Source organism: Meles meles, chromosome 21, assembly GCF_922984935.1.
Source record: "Meles meles chromosome 21, mMelMel3.1 paternal haplotype, whole genome shotgun sequence".
NCBI lineage: Eukaryota > Metazoa > Chordata > Mammalia > Carnivora > Mustelidae > Meles > Meles meles.
In genome coordinates, this window is record NC_060086.1 from 9040558 (window position 1) to 9061077 (window position 20520).

Here is a 20520-nt window from a genome sequence, read left to right on the forward strand (position 1 = left end):
TGGGGTCGCTGCCTCGGGGTACAACGCGCCACCCTCCATCCTCTTTTTTTTAATATAAGATTTTATTTATTTATTTGACAGAGATCACAAGTAGGCAGGGATAGAGGAGGAAGCAGGCTCCCTGCTGAGCAGAGAGCCCAATGTGGGGCTCGATCCCAGCACCCTGGGATCACGACTCGAGCCGAAAGCAGAGGCTTTAACCCACTGAGCCACCCAGGTGCCCCTACCACCCTCCATCCTCAAAAGCTTCCCCCAAACATGGTCCCCTGCGCCAACTGTGGGGTGGTGCGCGCATCCAGAAGTAGAATCCGAAGTCCGCGGGAAGGTTGGAGCGGGCTTCGGGGGCGCGGTGTACGTCTACGCGCACCTCCGGGAGGCCCTCGGTGCGGCTGGATGTGCTTCTCCGTTGCCTGCTGCGTGCTGGGTTGGGACCTGCCCCGGGGGTCGTTGGGCCCCGGCCCCGACACGCGCAGACCCGGCCACCGTGCACGTCTGGGCGGTCCCTGGGCTCCGCGCCCGCCGCCCCTCCCCCTTCTCCAAACTTTCTCCCAACTTCCCGACCTGCTCCGCTCGGCGCCCCGCTCGGCTTCCCTCATGAATTATTCAGCAGCGCGCGCTCCAATCAGCGCGCCCCGGCCCCCCACGCCGATCCCGGGCTGGGGGAGGGGGGAGCTCCCCGCCCCCCCGCGCGCCCCTCCCTCCCCGGCCAGGCGCCGCCCGGCCCAGTCCCAACCCGGCCCAGCCCCGGCCCGCCCGGCCCCGCACCGCAGTCTCCCTCCCTCCCGCTCCGTTCCCGCTCTGCTCCCACCCTCCCGGCCGGCGCGGAGCGCACTCGGCCCGGCGGCGCGAGCAGCACCGCTCCGGGGAGGGGGGGAGACCGCGAGCGGCCGGCCCACCCCCCAGCCAGCCGGGGCGGGACCCCCGAGGCCCCGGAGGGACCCTGACTCCAGCCACGTCTCGCTCCGCGCCCTCCCGGCGCAGCCAGTGCGAAGACGCCCCCCGCCCGCCCGCGCGCGCGGCGGGGACGCGGGGCCACACCTGGGTGCCGCCGCCCCTTGACGGTGCCCGGAGCGCCGCATGGGCCCGCGCTGAGGGCCCCGACCGAGAGTCCCGCGCGGGGAGTCGGCGTCTGCCCTCTCGGGGCGGGGGTTCAGACCTGGGGGGGCTAGTGCCCCCCCAAACTCGGATCGGATCCCACCCGAGAGAGGCGGCGCCATGGAACTCCGAGCTCTGCTTTGCTGGGCTTCGCTCGCCGCCGCCTTAGAAGGTGAGTTTCCCAGGGGGCACCCCGGCACTCCAGGGGCCCCCAAAGTTGGGCCTCGAAGTGAAAGGGCCGGCCCCTCTGCCCATAGCTCGGCACCCCAACCCTGAACACTTCGGACCAATAGTGCTAGACCGGGCGGGGGGCGGGGAGGAGGCGGCCCAGCGGGGAGTGGAGTTTTCTTTTGTTTGGGAAGGAGAAGGAGTGGAGCTCGTCCCGGGATGTGCCCCTGCCCCAGCTTCCCAGACTCTTAGCTCTGATTCTGTACGCCCTTGGCAGCCTCGCCTTACTCCGATCTCTGGGAAGTTTCTATCCTTCTTCCCACCACTGCCAAACATGAGGAAATGTTTCTGGAGGAACTGCAGACAAGGCAGAACTTTGTGCTAGGCCAGAAAACTGCCCCCAACCCCCATTCCTCCGAGTTCACACCTTGATCCTGCAGCTCCCTGGGCCCCTGGCAGGCCGGCCACCGTCTGTGCTAACTCTCCCATCACCCAGATCTCTCCCAAAGCCACTGCCTCTGCTGCAGGGAGGCCCCCTCCCTGGGTTCCCCAGGCTGCACCCCAGCCCTTTAAATGCTGTCTAGACCCCCAGCCCTGCCAGAGTCCGCCCTGAGTCCCTTTCTCCAACCCTACGGGCCAGCAGAAACTGACCTTCACAGTCCCCTTGGCACCTGAACTTAGCCTAACTACAGATCTCTTTAAATTTCTGATTTTTCTATGTCCCCCCCAAAATGTTTCTTCATCCATGAGTCTTTTCCCTCCCTTCACCCCCTAGAGGGGGAGCCAAGAGCCCTATAAACCCTCCTCCTGCAGCCCTAATCTCCTCTCAATGAGCTGCCTCCTTCCCCTCCTTCACTGCCTGGAATCAAAAGGGTCTGGGGGGGGGGGCTGCTAGGAGGTGGGATCAAAGGCAGTTAGAAACCCCGCTCCCCAGACTGGGCAGTGCTGCTCTGGGCCGGGGATCAAAGGCTGGGGATGGGGAGAGGAGACCCTTGCCTGGCTCGGAGACAGAAGGGGAAATTACTGGGAGGAAGCCAGGCAAAGTGGGGAGAGTCCCCCCCCCACCCCAGGACGAAATATGGTGAGAGGCAGGGAAAGAGGTGAAGGAGAAAGGGGGTCAGGCTTCCAGACTGCTACCTAAGTGCTTTCCAAGCCCGAGGCCTGCACTAAGCGCTTTACATGTTCACCTTCCCAGCAGCCCTAAGGTGGGACGGATCGTTGCCCCCATTTCACAGATGGGGAAACGGAGGCTTAAAGAGGCGTTAAGTAACCTGCCCGTGGCTGCGTGTCCCCGTGAAGGTGAAAGGCGGGAGGTGGAAAACGGAGGAGGGATGGCGACGGTCAGAAAAGGAGGTGGCCCGAGGGCAGGGGAGAGAGGTGAGAGACAGAAGAACTGACAGATGGAGGCAGGCTCTCTGAGCCCGAGAGAGACAGGAGGAGAGAAAGTGAGGCGCTCGGAGTGTGCGGAGGACAGCCCCGAAACAGACAGTGTGTGAACTGGAGACAGGAAAACACTATCCAGCCGGGAACAATGGAGGGTGGAGACGGCAGCCTCTATCCACCCCCTTCCCAGAACCCGGGCATCCTGTCCCCAGCGTGCTGGGCTGGCTCCTGCCACCCCCGGGGGGCTCAGGCCTCACCTCAGCCTGGCCGGGGTCCCTCCTGACCCTTTGCCCTTGCGGGAACATTACTTGGTCCTCGGGAGGAGGCTGCCCCACCCACCCACCTTCCCTTCCCTTTTCTCCCGCAGCCCCCACGGAGCAGCGAGGCTGGGGGAACCTGGTCCCAGGTGTGCTGCTGGCTCTCCTGGGGGGCCCCCCACATGGCAGTGGCCCCCCGGGGGATTCCCCTGCCCTCCCTCCACCCTCCACTGCCGGGGGCCCTGATGTTTCTCCTAATCCCCCTTTCCGCCAGAGCCCCACCCCTCCCTCGACGCCCCTCCCCTGAGACCAGAGTGGAGCCAGGTGTGTTCAACCCTTCCGTACACACGCCCCTAAAATCTCCTCCCCTTTTCCTTCCCGTAACCAAATCCAGATGTGAGGCCTCTGCAGGCAGGGGCCAGGGCGGGAACCCAAGCGTCCTGGCCTCCAGCACTTCCTCCTCTGACAGCAGCGAGAGCTCTTGGCGGGGGTGGGGGGTGGGGGGGGTGGGGGCCAGGGGGAGGGGGCGGCAGGGCTGGGCAACGATGGGAGCTGAGTGCCACCCTCGGGGATCTGAAGGACTGGAGGGTTTGGTCTGAAAAGGGGGTGTGGACCTGGAAGAGGGGAGTGAAGTCGGGGAGTGGGAAGCCGCAGATTTGGGTTTGGGGCAGGGACTGCAGAGTGGCGAGGAGGCAGGCCCTGGAATGAGGGGTATCCCCCCCATGCTGTGCCTATAGTTCTTTGCCCTCCTCAGGTCAGGCCAGGTCGTGGCTCTAGTTTAACCCTGTATGAGCTGTTTGGCCTTCTTCCCCTCTCCTCAGGGCACAGCGGTTCTCAGACGCTTAGATCTGGGAGTCCTGAGCGGGGGCAGCCCGGTGCCTGCCAGCTGGGAGGGGTGGGGTGGGCACGCAGAAACAGCGATGAGAAAGGGGGCAGCAGTGGGCAGGGCCCCTCATCTCTCGGCTCAATTCCACCAACCTGGAGGATGCACCTGCCTCAGTCAGTTCCCAGGGATCTGGTCTTCCGGTGCTGACTGTCTGTCTGTCTGTCTGTCTGTCTGTCTTAGAAACCCTATTGAACACAAAACTGGAAACTGCCGATCTGAAGTGGGTCACGTTCCCTCAGGTGGAGGGGCAGGTAAGGGCCGGGCCCAGAAGCCAGGGCTTGGAGGGACACCCAAGGAGGAGGAAGGACTAGGGTGTGTGGGTGCTGGCTTGCTGGGCACGCCACCAGCCCCCCCCCCCCATCCCAGCAGCCGGGGCAGATGTCCTCTGAGCCCTTGCTCTCAGAGGTCCCCTTCCTCGAGCCCCTCCTGGATCTATGACGGACATCCTCCCACCGACCCTCTCCCCCGAGCTGACCCTCTTCTCCCCACAGTGGGAGGAGCTGAGCGGCCTGGACGAGGAACAGCACAGTGTGCGGACCTACGAGGTGTGCGACGTGCAGCGGGCGCCGGGCCTGGCCCACTGGCTGCGCACCGGCTGGGTCCCACGCCGAGGCGCCGTCCACGTGTACGCCACGCTCCGTTTCACCATGCTCGAGTGCCTCTCCCTGTCGCGGGCCGGACGCTCTTGCAAGGAGACCTTCACTGTCTTCTACTTCGAGAGTGATGCTGACACGGCCACAGCCTTCACGCCAGCCTGGATGGAGAACCCCTACATCAAGGTACCCAGGCGCCCGGGCCCCCCCACCCCCCACCCCGCGCTGGTCCACGCGGTCTAGGAGCCGTGGATGAACTTCCAAGGCCCTGCGCAGAGGCACTGGGGTCTGGAAGCAGGAGGCTGCAGTCCGGGGAGGGAAGGAGGTGGTCTGCTGCGTGGAGCAGTGATGAGTCTCAGGCAGGGTCCCCCTGGCCCCCCAGGGGTGGTCGTCTGGGCCACCCTCTGCCCTTCCCTGATCTGAGTACACCTCATCCTTCAGACACCTCTCCTTAGTGGCAGCTGATGCTTCACCCCAGAACGCCTTCTCCCTGGGTCTTCTACCCAAGTCGTGCTTGTCTTGAAAGCTTTAACTCCCCCCGGGATGTCCCTGCTATGGCGCCCACCCTGGGGCCTCCCCTGTCCTAGGTCTCATGCCTTTAACATACCCGTTTCTTTCGTTTCGGTTCCCTTGGCTCCAAGTGCAGGGCCTGGCCCAGAGTAGGTGTGGGATGAGTGACTGAACAGAAAAGGGGTACGGGACAGAGGCTGGACGCAGTGTAGGAGCTGAGCAAGCATTAATGGGTAACGTTGGGGCCTGCAGGAAAGGGGACCCTGGGGAAGGTAGAGAGAAAGCTCTGGAACAGAAGCTGAGGCGCTGAGGGAGAGGGTGAGCTGAGAAGAGGAAAACAGTCCACCTGCCTGGTCCGTGGGGAGCAGAGGACCGCAGCAATGAGTCTCTTCCCTCACCTGGCAGGTGGACACAGTGGCCGCCGAGCACCTGACCCGGAAGCGTCCTGGGGCCGAGGCAACCGGCAAGGTCAACGTCAAGACGCTGCGTCTGGGCCCACTCACCAAGGCTGGCTTCTACCTGGCCTTCCAGGACCAGGGAGCCTGCATGGCCCTGCTGTCCCTGCATCTCTTCTACAAGAAATGCGCCCAGCTGACCGTGAACCTCACCCACTTCCCGGAGACCGTGCCTCGGGAGCTCGTGGTGCCCGTGGCAGGGAGCTGCGTGGCTGACGCCGTCCCCACCCCTGGCCCCAGCCCCAGCCTCTACTGCCGGGAGGATGGCCAGTGGGCCGAGCAGCCAGTCACGGGGTGTAGCTGTGCTGCGGGCTTCGAGGCCGTCGAGGGGAACACCCGGTGCAGAGGTGAGGGCTGGCGTCTTTCCTGGAAAGCTTGTCCATCCACGCAGGGAGAGTCCTATACCCTGCTCTTGGACCCACTTAACGTTGCCATTTGGAACATTCTTGGTTTTCACGGGCCCGCAAAGGGCCTGTTTTCAGAGGCCCCAGCATCGATCCGAGCTCTTGTGCCCCTTTCTCCTAACTGCGCAACCGCCTTCTGGACACCAGGGCTGTTCTCAGGATGGGGGCGCTTTGCCGGGCTCCGAGGACAAAGGCACCATGGTCTCTGTCTCTTGCTCATTGTGGGTTTCCCCTAACTCCCTAGTTCTGAATTCTCACTCAGCTGTTTCTCTAGAGCAGACGTTTGAAACCTGGGTTTTGGAGACAGAACGTAAGGGATCTGTGAACTTTTATGGAGAGAAAAAAGTGACCTTATTGTCACTCATTTCCACCTGAAATTGAATGACAGTGACAGAACCCAGCCGTCACGGCAGGACCTGAGACTTCACATCCTTCAGATCGTGGCTGTTTTCCTAGCCCGTTAGAGATGGTGTCACGATGCTCTTTTTGGCCTCTCACGTCTTCAGTGTTACAGCGGCCGTTAGACCTGCCTCTCTTGCCTTGTAAATAAAGAAATGCACACGGTTCTGCGGCACCAACTTGCTTTCTTCACGTTTAGATCATTGTATTTCAGTTCACGGGGTTTCTTTGTGATCTGTGTGTTTTCTGGTGTGCATTTGTTTATTTATTTAATATTTTATTATATGAGAGAGAGAGAGAGAGAGCTTGCGTGTGCGCACGAGCAGGGGGAGGGACAGAGGGAGAGGGAGAAGCAGACTCCCCGCGGAGCAGGGAGCATGATGTGGGGCTCGATCCCAGGACCCTGGGGTCTTGACCTGAGCCAAGGCAGACACTCCACCAACTGAGCTACCCAGACGCTCCTGTGATGTGCAGTTAAAAACATACTTCTGGGGCGCCTGGGTGGCTCAGTGGGTTAAGCCTCTGCCTTGGGCTCAGGTCATGAACTCGGAGTCCTGGGATCGAGCCCCACATCGGGCTCTCTGGTCAGCGGGGAGCCTGCTTCTTCCTCTCCCACTCCCTCTGCTTGTGTTCGCTCTTTCTTTCTCTCTCTCTCTCTGTGTCAAAGAAATAAATAAAATCTTTAAAAAATAAAATAAAAAATAAAAACATACTTCCGAGCAGGGATCTGTGGGTTTCACCGGACCGCCACAGGCTGTTCGGTGGTGGTGGTGGTGGGGTTTGAGGTTAACAAAGCTTAGAATCCCTGATCTGAACGGAGGGTCTTTTTCTTCTCTTAGACGTTCGGGTTCTGACCTCTTCCCTTCCTGCGCCCCACTTTGCATCCCGTGCAACCTGGGGAGCAGCTGAAAGTTTCTGACGCATGTTCTTGATGCCCGTGGTCTTTTCCAGCCTGCACCCAAGGCACCTTCAAGCCCTTGTCTGGCGAGGGGTCCTGCCAGCCATGTCCAGCCAACAGCCACTCCAACAACATTGGCTCGTCTACCTGCCAGTGCCGCAATGGGTACTTCCGGGCCCGCACGGACTTCCGAGGTGCCCCCTGTACCAGTGAGTGATGGGTGACCCCTCGGGTGGCGGGTGGACGCCCGGTGACGCCTCCTGGGTGCCCCTCTGTCCCTCCCTGATGATGGGGTCAGCCTCTGACTCCCTGCTGTCCCGCAGCGCCGCCCTCTGCTCCAAGAAGCGTGGTTCCCCGTCTCAACGGCTCCTCCCTGCGCCTGGAGTGGAGTGCCCCCCTTGAGTCTGGGGGCCGAGAGGATCTCACCTACGCCCTGCGCTGCCGGGAGTGCCGCCCTGGGGGGTCCTGTACCCCCTGCGGAGGAGACCTGACCTTCGACCCTGGCCCCCGGGACCTTGTGGAGCCCTGGGTGGCAGTTCGCGGGCTGCGTCCGGATTTCACCTATACCTTCGAGGTCACCGCCTTGAATGGGGTGTCCTCCTTAGCCACCGGGCCGGTTCCGTTTGAGGCTGTGAATGTCACCACTGACCGTGAGGGTGAGATGGGGAGCCAGTGGCCGGCTGGGAGGGAGGCGGGCAGCCTATAGGACGGAGGCGGAAAGGCAGTGGTGGGGGGCGCCCTGGGGTGGCCGGGAAGCGTGGAAGGTCAGGCTGAGAGGCAGGCAGAAGAGTGAAAAGAGGTGCAGACTTCCGGATGGGGCAGAGAGGGTCAGAGGGAGCTCCTGAAACAGCTGAGACGAGTGTAGCAGCAGAGGCAGAGGTGGGAAAGATCAGGGCCAGACATGCCATGTGCAAATACCCTCTCCCTCACAGTACCACCCCCCGTGTCAGACATCCGGGTGACGCGGTCGTCACCCAGCAGCTTGAGCCTGGCGTGGGCCGTTCCCCGGGCACCCAGTGGGGCCGTGCTGGACTACGAGGTCAAGTACCACGAGAAGGTGAGACCGGGACGGCACCCTCGGGGTTTGGGATCGACAGTGGGACGGGTTCCGGGGGCTGGCTGAATTCTGGGCCCCTGTGAGGTGGTTTTTTGTGTTTGTTTGTTTGTTTAAGATTTTATTTATTTATCTGACAGACAGAGATCACAAGTGGGCAGAGAGGTATGCAGTGGGGAGTGTTGGGAGGGAAGCAGCAGGCTCCCCGCTGAGCAGAGAGCCCGATGCGGGGCTCGATCCCAGAACCCTGGGATCATGACCTGAGCCGAAGGCAGAGGCTTTAACCCACTGAGCCACCCAGGCGCCCCCCTGAGAGGTGTTTGAAGTCCAGCTGGGCCGAGTACTAGCTGTGTGGACCTTGGGCCAGCCCCGTGGCCTCTCAGAGTTCAACATCCCCAGTGTTAAAACGGTTACAGTAATGGTACCAACCCCACAGATCTGCGGAAAGGATTAAATGCTATAATGAAAGCCCAACAGCCAGCAGGCTCCACCTGCCACACGGTGGCCCCAGGATGCAAGTCTTGGGGGCACAGGGTCGGCGGGGGGGGGGGGGAGTTCTGGGAGAGGTGGGAAGAGCAGTGGAAACCGAGGGGCCCCGGCTTACGGCAGGCCCCTCCTCCTCCTGGACAGGGCACGGAGGGCCCCAGCAGCGTGCGGTTCCTGAAGACCTCAGAAAACCGGGCCGAGCTGCGGGGCCTGAAACGGGGAGCCAGCTACCTGGTCCAGGTGCGAGCACGCTCCGAGGCTGGCTACGGGCCCTTCGGCCAGGAGCACCACAGCCAGACCCAGCTGGACGGTGAGCCGGCGGGGGGGGGCAGGGGCACTGCCCCTCCATCACGCGGGAGGCCTTTCCTCAGCCCTCGGAGGAACCCTAAAATCACATTCCCACGCTCCTCTCTGTCAACCACGGGGCCTTTTGGCCTAGTGAAGGGAGCATCGGCTGCAGAAGCCAAAACCAACAGCTGGGAGGGAAGGCCTGCCTGGTGGCGTTCCAGCTGTGTGGCTCTGAGCAGAAGCCCAACCCTGTAGCCCCTTCTCCCCTCCCCAGCTGGAGATACCACGAGGTCTCTCTCCCAAGGGCTCCAAGGACTAACTGAGGTGACCCCTGTTTTTTTTTTTTTTTTTTGGTAATGATTTTTTAAAAAATCTTATTTATTCGAGAGGGAGAGTGAGCATAAGCAGGGGGAGGAGAAAAGGGAGAGGGAGGAGCAGAGCCCCTGCTGAGCAGGAAGCCCCCTGATCCCAGGACCCTGAGATCATGACCTGAGCCACAGGCACACACTTAACTCCCTGAGCCAGACAGGCGCCCCGACACCTGCTGACTGTAGTAGGCTTGTTGGCCCAGTGGCTTTCTAAACCTTTTTGCAGTTTGAGACCTGATTCACATACCATACAACTCACCCTTTAAAGAGAGTACCGTTCAGTGGCTTCTGGTCTGTCCAGAGCTGTGCAGCCGTCGCCACAATTAATTGTAGAACATTTTGGCATCCAAAAAGAGACACCCCTTCAATCACCCCCAGCCCCTGGCAAACACTGCCTTACTTTGGTCTCTGTGCATTTGCCCATCCTGGACATTGACACAAATGGAGCCTCTTGTGACCGGGTTCTTCCTCCACTCGGCACAGAGTCCACGTGGTCTGTCCGTGTTGGGGTGTGTGGTCCACACCGTTTACGGCTGGAAATAGTCCGTTGTATGGCGATAGTGTGTGCTCTTCATCCATTCATCTGTTGACGGACATCTGGGTGATTTCCACATTTTGGCTGCAGACCTTGTTGTTTTCAGCCCCTGGGGCCTTCTGTGGCCACCAGTGAAACTGAACGAAATGAAACCCGCTGTCGCCGTAACAAGGTTGGGAAACTTCCTCCTTTCCCCGGAGGGACTTCGCAGGAGCCCGCGCCGGTGGAAAGCAATTTGGAAACCGTGGTGCTTTCCTGCACCTGCCCCACCGCCGGGGGACTGTTCTCAGGGGACCACAACTCATGCCTTGAGGCTGGTGTGGGGTCCCCGGGGTCCGTCGGCTTCTTCTTTTTTTTTTTTTAAGATTTTATTCATTTATTTGACAGAGAGAGATCACAAGTAGGCAGAGAGAGAGAGGGGGAAGCAGGCTCCCTACTGAGCAGAGAGCCCGATGCGGGGCTCGATCCCAGGACCCTGAAATCATGACCTGAGCCGAAGGCAGAGACTTTAACCCACTGAGCCACCCAGGTGCCCCCCTGTCGGCTTCTTCTGATTGCAGCTTTTCTCCCCCAGAGAACGAGAGCTGGCGGGAGCAACTGGCCCTGATCGCCGGCACGGCCGTTGTGGGCGTGGTGCTGGTCCTGGTGGTCATTGTCATTGCTGTTCTCTGCCTCAGGTAAGCACTCTGGGGCACCCGGAGGCCCTTGGGAGGAGGGCCGGTGTAGACAGCCCCCTGCCCTCTTGCTGCAGGCGAGCCTCCCTCCATGCCCCAGGATAGTTGTTTTCTCTTAGAAGCTTCTCTGATCCCCGCTCCTCCTCCCCCGCCCCCCCCCACCCCATCCTGTCCCTCTGGAAACACAGAGATGGGTGATTCCGTTTACCTTTTCTTTCCCGTCGGCCTCAGGAAGCAGAGCAGCGGGAGGGAGGCCGAGTACTCGGACAAACACGGACAGTATCTCATCGGGCACGGTGGGTAGGCCTATGCCGAGGGACACGGGGCTAGGGCAGGGGCGGCAAGCCTCGGAGTGCAGGGGAGGTTGTCTCTCGGTTAACCGGACCCCGCGTGTGGTTCCTCAGGTACTAAGGTCTACATTGACCCCTTCACTTATGAAGACCCCAATGAGGCTGTGAGGGAATTTGCGAAGGAGATCGATGTCTCCTACGTCAAGATCGAGGAGGTGATTGGCGCAGGTGAGAGGGGAGATGGGTGCTGGGTGGGGGGGGGGGGAGTACGGGGAAGGGGGGCCAGTCAGCGGGCAGAGGAGGGCTGACCCTCAGCATCCTTCCCGAAGGCGAGTTTGGCGAGGTGTGCCGGGGACGGCTCAAGGCCCCGGGGAAGAAGGAGAGCTGTGTGGCCATCAAGACCCTGAAAGGCGGCTACACGGAGCGGCAGCGGCGGGAGTTCCTAAGTGAGGCCTCCATCATGGGCCAGTTCGAGCACCCCAACATCATCCGTCTGGAGGGCGTGGTCACCAACAGCGTGCCCGTCATGATCCTCACCGAGTTCATGGAGAACGGCGCCCTGGACTCCTTCCTGCGGGTGAGCCCCCTGCCCCCCGGGCCCCCGCCCTCCCCTGGCACAGCCAAGGAGCTCAGAACCAGGACGGATGCTGTGGCGCACATCATACCCCCTGTGCCCCTCGTCCTCCCTCTAGGACAGCTGGAGTTTCTGGCACCGCTTTTCCTGCGGCCATGAGTGGAAATAGCCCATCTGTGGGGCTGGCGGACCCAGGATTTGGAGGGGTGGTCATTTGTCCCCTTGGCAAGTACTTCCTGAGCACCCTCTCGTGCTTTAGCCACTGTCCTAGGTGCTGGGAATCAAGCCATGAACATCTCTGCCCTTGACAGTGTAACAGAGGAGACAAGTCACCAGACAAGCTTTTTTTTTTTTTTTTAAAGATTTTATTTATTTACCTGACAGACAGAGATCACAAGCAGGCAGAGAGGCAGGCAGAGAAAGAGGAGGAAGCAGGCTTCCTGCTGAGCAGAGAGACCGATGCGGGGCTCGATCCCAGGACCCTGGGATCATGCCCTGAGCTGAAGGCAGCGGCTTAATCCACTGAGCCACCCAGGCGCCCCTATACATCTTTTTTTAAAAGATCAAAAACGTTGTCCTGCGGAGCAAAAGGACATGGCGTTTACCAGAAGTACGACATTTCCGTGGGATCATTCAGTCCCAGTCGCTACTCACATTTCCCTGGTTGTCCCCCGACGTGTCTCTTCCTCCCTGGTTTCTGCAAACCAGGATCCAGTTCCGGATCAAGCATGGGACCCAGTGGTCATTTCTTTGAGCCTCTTTGACATCCAGGAACAGTTCCTTGTTAGGACACTGACATGCTGAAAAGCTGGGCCTCTGAGCCCCTTGAACGTGTCGCCTTCTGGATCGATAGGCTTCTTCCCTATGGGGTTGGTTAGCTTGTTTGTCTAGTTAAGATAGATCTAATGTTTTGATAAGTCCAAAAATCAATATCCGTGGCCAGCCTACGTCGGGGTGCTGTGTGCCTCGCACAGCACCCCGTCGAAGACGGGCTTCCTGGCTGTCATCAGGAGAGGTGCCAAGACAGGCCCCGGTCGTGTGACGACAGCAGACCCTCCACTGTCGACACAACGGTCTGTTCCGTTGGTACCAGACAAAGGTCCGGTTGCTTAGAGGGGGAGGGGATTTATTATAGAAGAACTGACCTTTGTGTGGCTGGGAAAGAGCCAACTACGAACAGATGCGGGAGAAGCATGTTGGAACCAGAGCGGACAGGAGCCCGGCATGTTCAAATGGCAGAAAGGTCAAGGGCACCTGGGTGGGTCAGTTAGCAAAGTGTCTGCCTTTGGTGCAGATCATGATCCCCGGGTTCCGGGATCAAGCCGCGCATTGGGCTCTCCACTTAGCGGGAAATCTGCTTCTCCTCCTGCCTCTGCCCCTCCCTCTGCTCATGCGCACTTGTGCACTCTCTAATAAATAAGTAAATAATCTTTAAAAGCAAAACAAAAGGCAGAAAGGCCAGTAAATAGGACGCCTGGGTGGTTCAGTGGGTTAAGCCCCTGCCTTCGGCTCAGGTCATGATCCCAGGGTCCTGGGATCGAGCCCTGAATCGGGCTCTCTGCTCAGCGGGGAGCCTGCTTCCCCCTCTCTCTGCCTGCTTCTCTGCCTACTAGTGATCTCTCTTTCTCTCTCTCTCTATCAAATAAATGAAGGAAGGAAAGGAAGAAAGGCTAGTAAAACTGGCCTAAGCAGAGGAACAGTGGTACATTTTGATGTACATAGTGGTCAGACCCATGAGCCTTGTGCCTTTTTTTTTTTTTTTAAAGATTGTATTTATTTATTTGACAGAGATCACAAGTAGGCAGAGAGGCAGGCAGAGAGAGGGAGGAAGCAGGTTCCCCGCTGAGCAGAGAGCCCGATGTGGGGCTCAATCCCAGGACTCTGGGATCATGACCTGAGCCAAAGGCAGAGGCTTTAACCCACTGAGCCACCCAGGCGCCCCAAGCCTTGTGCCCTTAAGGAATTTGGATTTGATTAGAAGTTCAAGGGGAAGCCTTTGGAGGGATTTCAGCTGGAGAGGGGTGATTTCAGGAGCTCCGTGTGGTGGTGCTGGGGACCAAGAGCCAGGAACCAGTGGGAAGACTTGCAGTCCTTCGGAGTATGAGGGTTGTAGTGGGATGTGAAGAAGTGGCTGCATTCGGAACGTGTTTTAGAGGCAGAACCGGGGGGGCGCCTGGGTGGCTCAGTCGGTTAAGTGTCTGCCTTTGGCTCAGGTCATGATCTCAGGGTCCTGGGATCGAGCCCCACATCGGGCTCCCTACTCAGCGGGAAGCCTGCTTCTCCCTCTCTCACTCCCCCTGCTTGTGTTCCCTCTCTCACTGTCTTTATCAAATAAATAGATAAAATCTTAAGAAAAAATAAAAAAGAAATTAGAGGCAGAACCTGCCGCTGGATTGTAAGTGGCTGGTAAGGGAGAGAGGAATTACATACTCCGGGGTCTGCCCTGAGCATCAGGCCAGTGGTGTTTCCACAGGCTGAGATTCAAGGGCCTGGGATAGGTGCAGGCTTGGAGGATGGATTCAGGATTCAGATTTTGGACTCCGTGCCTGGCCCTGCTTGGCTGCCACGGGTCCCCTGGGTGCTTCTGAACTCAGAGTATGGGATTCTTTCACTGTGACTGGCTAGCTTATCTGGTGAGAGCAGACTCTGTCGAGGTCAAGGTCAAGCTTTCGGTCTTGGTTTTGGGGCTGTGGTCATCACACCCTGTTCTTCACTGTTCTTGCAAGCTACACACAGCTGGTCCAAGAGGGCTGAGCAAGTTTGCTCTGGGTCGGCCCCGATGCGTCTGCGCCTGTAGACAGGTAGCTCCGAGCACACTCCGGCTGTCCAAACGCTGTTGCTGCCCTATAGCCCATAAAATGAACATACTACATCATAAGCATTTGTTGAGTACACCCTGGATGTAGAGCTCCGTACTAGAGTAAATAGAAGAAAATGTTAACGTAATCTCTTTACAACAATTTTTTTTAAAAGATTTATTTATTTGAGAGAGCGTGCATGAGCGAGAGCAGTTGGAGGGGAGGGGCAGAGGCAGGGGGAGAGAGACAGACTCAGCAGACTCTGGGCTGAGCCTGGAGTCCCTCGCGGGGCTCAATCTCACGACCTTGAGATCATCGCCTGAGCGAAAGTCAAGAGTCGGACCCCTCACTGACTGAGCCACCCAGGCGCCCCTCCTCATAATCTTAAGCATCGTGTCAGGTTAGTGCGGCGAGAGCTGAGAGAGCTCAGGAAGGGTAAGAGAGGGGGGAAAGGGCTTGCCTGGGAAGTCAGCAGCCCTGCCATGCCCGGGAGCATGAATGAGATGGTCTGTGAGTGGTAGATCAGGTTCAGAGCGCAGAAGGCAGGGGGAAGGGCGGGTAAGCAGTCCTGACCTTGCCCTCTCCCTTGTCCAATCTCCAGCTGAACGATGGGCAGTTCACGGTCATCCAGCTGGTGGGCATGCTGCGGGGCATCGCCTCGGGCATGCGCTACCTTGCCGAGATGAGCTACGTCCACCGAGACCTGGCTGCCCGCAACATCCTGGTCAACAGCAACCTTGTCTGCAAGGTGTCCGACTTCGGGCTTTCCCGGTTCCTGGAGGAGAACTCCTCTGATCCCACCTACACGAGCTCTCTGGTGAGGCCAGGGGACCCGCGTCTGAACTCGGTTCTTAGGGCCAGGTGGGCAAGGTGGGGAGGTGGAGGGGTTGACAGTTCTGGTTCAGGGACGGGATGTAGGCACAGACCGTGGAGGGGGCAGTCAGCTTAGGGACCCCGACTTCCAGTGTCCAGGAAAAGAACAGAGTTAAGGAGCTGTGTGTCTGAGTCCCAGAAAGAAAGGGAGCCTGGGGGAAAGGCAGAGGTGGGGGGCAGGATGCCTGGGTCCTGTGAGTCCCTCAGCTCACCTTTTCTTCTCGCATCTTTAGGGTGGAAAGATTCCCATCCGATGGACAGCCCCCGAGGCCATTGCCTTCCGGAAGTTCACATCTGCTAGTGACGCCTGGAGCTACGGAATTGTGATGTGGGAGGTCATGTCATTTGGGGAACGACCATATTGGGACATGAGCAATCAGGATGTAAGTGTCCCGTGGTCCTACTGAGCTTTCCTGGAACGTTCTCTCACGGGGGTTATGGGGTGTTGCGGGGGGTGGGAGTCCCCAGAGAGCTCATCACTGTTGGGTCATTGAGGGAGGCACAAAGTAGAGTTGATCTTTGTATCCAAGACTTTGATACAGCACGTCTGGTCACAGAAGGACACGGAGAAGGAGGGCAGGCTTGGGACGTTACTCATCTAGATCTTGGCCCGGGAGCCACTGGGGCATCAAACCACAGCCAGCTTCGACCTCGGCCAGGAGGACCCTGAGTCTGCCGTTCTCGGGGCCCGTGGCACCTGTCCCAGCATCTGCTGAGCCACCGTCTTCTGGGGTCCTCTGGTATCCTTGTTCTCCTGGGAGATCCTCACCCACTGCGTGTGCCTGTCATTCCAGGTGATCAATGCCATTGAACAGGACTACCGGCTGCCCCCGCCCCCAGACTGCCCCACGTCCCTGCACCAGCTCATGCTGGACTGTTGGCAGAAGGACCGGAATGCACGGCCCCGCTTCCCCCAGGTGGTCAGCGCCCTTGACAAGATGATCCGGAACCCGGCCAGTCTCAAAATCGTGGCCAGGGAGAACAGTGGGTGAGGACCCCAGACGGTAGGCCCTCCTTCCCACACTCTGCCACCACCTGAGAACCACCCCACCCTCCCCCTCAGAAGTTCCGGCCCTCTGGTGGAATGTGGGACTGTCCATTGTCCTTGTCTGTGGCTCCAGGGCTCAAAGTCCCCACCCTGATGTGGCCCCAGAACTCAGCACACCCCTCCCCACCCTTGTTTTCCAGGGCCTCACACCCGCTCCTGGATCAGCGGCAGCCTCACTACTCTGCTTTCAGCTCGGTGGGTGAGTGGCTTCGAGCCATTAAGATGGGACGATACGAAGAAAGTTTTGCAGCCGCTGGCTTTGGCTCCTTCGAACTGGTCAGCCAGATCTCCGCTGAGTAAGTTGTGGTGGGGGCTGGAGGTGGCAGCTGGGATCCAGGCAGTGTCAGGGGCACCTGGGGACCAGAATCAGGCCTGCCAGTTTAGCAGGGACCTTTGCAGGCAACTCCTGGCGCCAGCTCCGTCATCTAGAGTACCCTGAAGTAGCAGCTCTGGGGACTGAGGGCCCAGGGCCCGCCTCATCCCCTCGAGCCACCTCAGCCCTGGGCCATCTTGCTCTTGTCCTGCCCTCTGTATCTCTCCTTGTGCATCTATGTACATTCCAGACCCTGCTCTCACATTAACAAAGTGTCAGCTCTGGTTGCTTTCCCACCCATAAAAGGAGAAGTTTGGACGGGGTTTTGGAGACCATTTCCATCTTTTTTTTTTTTTTTTTTAAAGATTTTATTTATTTATTTGACAGAGAGAGGTCACAAGTAGACAGAGAGGCAGGCAGAGAGAGATGGGGAAGCAGGCTCGCCGCTGAGCAGAGAGCCCGATGCGGGACTCGATCCCAGGACCCTGAGATCATGACCTGAGCCGAAGGGAGCGGCCCAACCCACTGAGCCACCCAGGCGCCCCCCATTTCCATCTTTTAATGTTAAATGGTTTTATGGTTCCAACGCCTCCCCAGCACTGTGTCCCCCTAGTTGGCCTCTCTGGTTCTCTCCCTCTCTTGCCTGCGCATTTCCCTCCCAGGCTGTCTTTGCAGCCCAGGTTTGAATAACACATGGAAGGAAGAGAAATCTGGAACTGGAGGGCGGGAAGCAGTCTCCCAGTGGGGCAGACCATGCCCCCCCCCCCTTGTTCCAGCGCCGCCCTGACAAAGGTCCCTGCTCTCCATTTCCCACCTCTGCTGTTTTCCCTTATCTCGGGCTCCAGGCTTCAGGATGGGGGCGGGGGGCAGCTCGTTTTCGCTCCGCCCCTTCCCTTCCACCCGCTCTTCCTCTTTTGGGCTTTTTCCTTCTGATCTCTCTTTTCTCCTCTAGAGGAATCTGTGCAGCCTCTTCCCCCACCGTCATCTCGTGTGCTTTTCTTTCATTCCAACCCCTTCGCTGATTCTCTGCCTTTTCCTAATCCTTGACGGAGCCCCAAGCTGGAGCCCCGCACCCTCCAGTCTCTGGCCAGCCCTGCTGCGCCCCTCCACTGCAGCTGCGCAGAAGGACTGCATCCAGCTCCTAAAACCTCTGGAAACTGCCCGCAACTATTGGCAACTGCTGACGCGTACCCCCTCCCCTGCCGGCCTTCCTGATTGGCTGACATTCCAGAGGCGGGGCGTGGTGTCTGGCGCTAAGACCACCTCCCCGGGAGCCCTACGGCCTCACCTAGCTCTCTCCCTTCTTCCCCAGGGACCTGCTCCGAATTGGAGTCACTCTGGCGGGGCACCAGAAGAAAATCCTGGCCAGTGTCCAGCACATGAAGTCCCAGGCCAAGCCTGGAGCCCCAGGCGGGTCGGGAGCACCAGCCCCCCAGTACTGACCTGCATCTGCTTGTCTGCCCCACGGCTCTGGAGCGGCGGGAACTTCCCAGCTGGGGACACAGCTCCCCTTCCTCCTGGGCAGAGCCGGATGGAGGACCCAAGAGGTCACCATACCTGGGCCCCACTGGATTGCACTTTGAACCCATGGGGGTTGGTGGGGGGGGCAGTTTGGAGAGACAGGATTTGAGGATTCTGCCATAGGAGTGTAGAAATCATCACATGCCCCCCAGGCGGGAAGCCCTTCCCTCAGGATTGGGTGTGACCAGAGGGAAAAGGAAGCGCCTCTAATCTGCCAGCTTCCCAGGGGTGGTTGGGCTCGATTCCCACAGCCTCCCTCTGATCCCCAGTTAGGGCCCCCGGTGCCCCTCCTCACCTCGAAGGGCCAGTGCACTGCCCTGCAGACCAAAGAGAAGAGGGTGACTAGCCTGAGAGCTCGGAAGTGGAGCGCGCCGCGTCTCGGCGGGAGGCGGGAAGGGGCGTCGTGGACCAGTGACAAAATCATTGGACGCGGATGTCCCCAACCTTGCTGCTGTCTTCCCGAACTCAGTTTTCCCTTGTAAATGCCCCTCCCCCATCTGCTGCCTTCATATTGAAGGTTTTCGAGTTTTAATTTTTTGTTTTGGTCTTATTTTTCCAACCCCCCCAACACCCATTTTTTGTCGTTGTTTCTTGTTTTGTTTTTCTCCTGTCCATGTCATAACTATCTGTGTTGGGGTGGGGAGGGCCTGTTTTATTATTGCCTCCTTTGCCCCGGGGTGAAACAGGGACTCATCGTAGTGTCTGTTTCCGGAATAGTGCCTTGGTCCCACCACAAGTCCCAGACACCTTCCTGCCCCCATGGAGCCCCAAGCTGTGTCCATGAGGGAGTGGGGGGGGTGGTGAGGTGGTGGTGGAAACCAGAGACAGACACCGGTGCTTGGAGGGATTCTTAAATTATATTTAAAACAATTTTTTTTTGTATAAATAAAAGAAAATGGGAAGCGTTGCAGTCCTGCGGGTGATTGGGAGTAGGGGATGGACTAGGTTTCTGCCGAGAATGGGGCCTGGGTATGGAGGAGGGGTCGGAGGTCTGGAGACAGGGCTGTGGGGGTCTGTGGGCTTGGTTCCCAGTCCCAGGGTGTGTTTGAGGTGGTGGGGTGGGGGCAGTGGGAGATGAGTCATTGGCAGCTGCTTCTAACGGCTCCAGATGGCTCTGCCAAGAGCCTGGGGCACCTCCGGGGTGGGGCTGCCCCCTCCCTCCCCGGCCCAGTTCCCCAGCGCTGGGAGGGGGCCAGGGGAAGCCTTGAGCTTACAGCCCTGCCCTACACCCCCCGATGGGGAAGTGGGGGGCATTGGCTGGGGTGGGGGTCCACTCAGATGGAGACAGATGTGGGCCAGATGTGGACAGCTGGGTTTGGTTTAGAGGCAATGGGGGAAAGAGGCTGCATGGGCTGTGGGGGAGGGGCAGAAAGCTGGTATGAGGGATGTGGACCCCCCACGGGTGTACACACACACACACACACACACACTCACACACTCTGGGCTGAGTCGTTGGGAAGACAATTCCCTCTTTCAAGATGTTGCCCAGGCAGGTTCTCCCAGCCTCTTGGGAAGGGGAGGGGAAACCACCTGAGTGTCTTCCCCCAACTTCTCCCTCCCAAACAGGAAGAAAGGAATGGGGTCAAGCCCCTGCTAGTCTTTGTGGCCCTCTTCTGTTCCTTACCTCCCAGTCTGCCCACCCCCAGGGACACCTGCAGGGGCCAGCGCCATTTAGCTGGGGCACCCGTGCAGTTTCTGCCTCGGTTGCCCCCTGTTGTGTTGGGGTCCGTGCAGGACCCCAAATCACAGCTGCCCTTCCCAGTCTAGGGAACCCCAGGTGGTGATCCTGTCTGCAATTTCCTATCTGTAGCAACCTCTTCTGGAGTCCTGAATACTTGGGAATCCTCTGTCCCCTCCCTGGATGAACCATCACCCATGTTTTGTACACCCAAGGGGTCTGGGAGGGACTTTCTCCTGCCAAAGACGGAAGGGGCCTGGGTCCCAGAGGAGGAGATCTCTGGAGGATGCCAGCCCAGGCCAGCCCTTTCCCCTGCCAACCAGACATCTGGGCTAGATAAGCTGACCTCAAGTTGTTGAGGCGAGGAACAGAGGTCAAGATGACAGAGCACGAATGAGTAACAGGTAAAGGGGCAAACAGGAGACGCAGGGAGCTTACGTGGGGGCAGGTGTGCAGCGGGGAGCCCCCCATACCCAGGCTAAAGAACCAGCCAGCTCGTAGAACCCTCTGAGCTCAGCTGCCCAGCTCCAGAGGACTCCCCACAGCCAGCCTGGTCAGGGGCCATCCATTCCTCCCCGGAACCCTGCCCACCCAGCTAGGAACTCAATTCCTTAAACTAGGGGGCTTCAAGGGTCAACTCAGAATGAGCACAGGACCCAGTGTCCTGCCCGCTTTGGCACCCTCCTTCCGTCCCTTGGGGTCTTCTATCCTGACCATCCCAACCCCAGCTGGTGGCCTTCCTTTCCTTCTTGGGGCCCAAGCAGGATGTCCCAGCCCCTATCCCTAAGCGGGGACCTGGCTGATGGGACGCAAGGAACCTGGGGGGAGGGGTCAGAACGGATGCCCTTTGGCTTCAGGCTGAGGTTAGCCGGCCACTCCTGCTAGGATGGGGCTCCGAACTCCTGGGTCCCCGGACCCCACCCTCAGTTGCCATAGTAACCCCTATGCCCTTTTGGGAAATGATCACATTCC

The 20520-nt window shown here is 59.3% G+C and overlaps 1 protein-coding gene across 1 annotated transcript; it reads left to right on the forward strand.

The window, feature by feature from the left end:
- Window positions 1-746: 746 nt before the first annotated feature.
- EPHB4 (EPH receptor B4) lies at window positions 747-18766 on the forward strand. Its single transcript, XM_045993837.1, has 17 exons — window positions 747-1267; window positions 3970-4040; window positions 4281-4568; window positions 5298-5694; window positions 7102-7257; window positions 7372-7704; window positions 7981-8105; window positions 8733-8898; window positions 10354-10456; window positions 10685-10749; window positions 10858-10971; window positions 11073-11320; window positions 14717-14932; window positions 15222-15371; window positions 15783-15976; window positions 16177-16332; window positions 17662-18766. The coding sequence occupies exons 1-17, from the start codon at window positions 1216-1218 to the stop codon at window positions 17789-17791; spliced, it is 2964 nt and encodes a 987-aa protein (XP_045849793.1). The 5' UTR covers window positions 747-1215; the 3' UTR covers window positions 17792-18766.
- Window positions 18767-20520: the final 1754 nt, after the last annotated feature.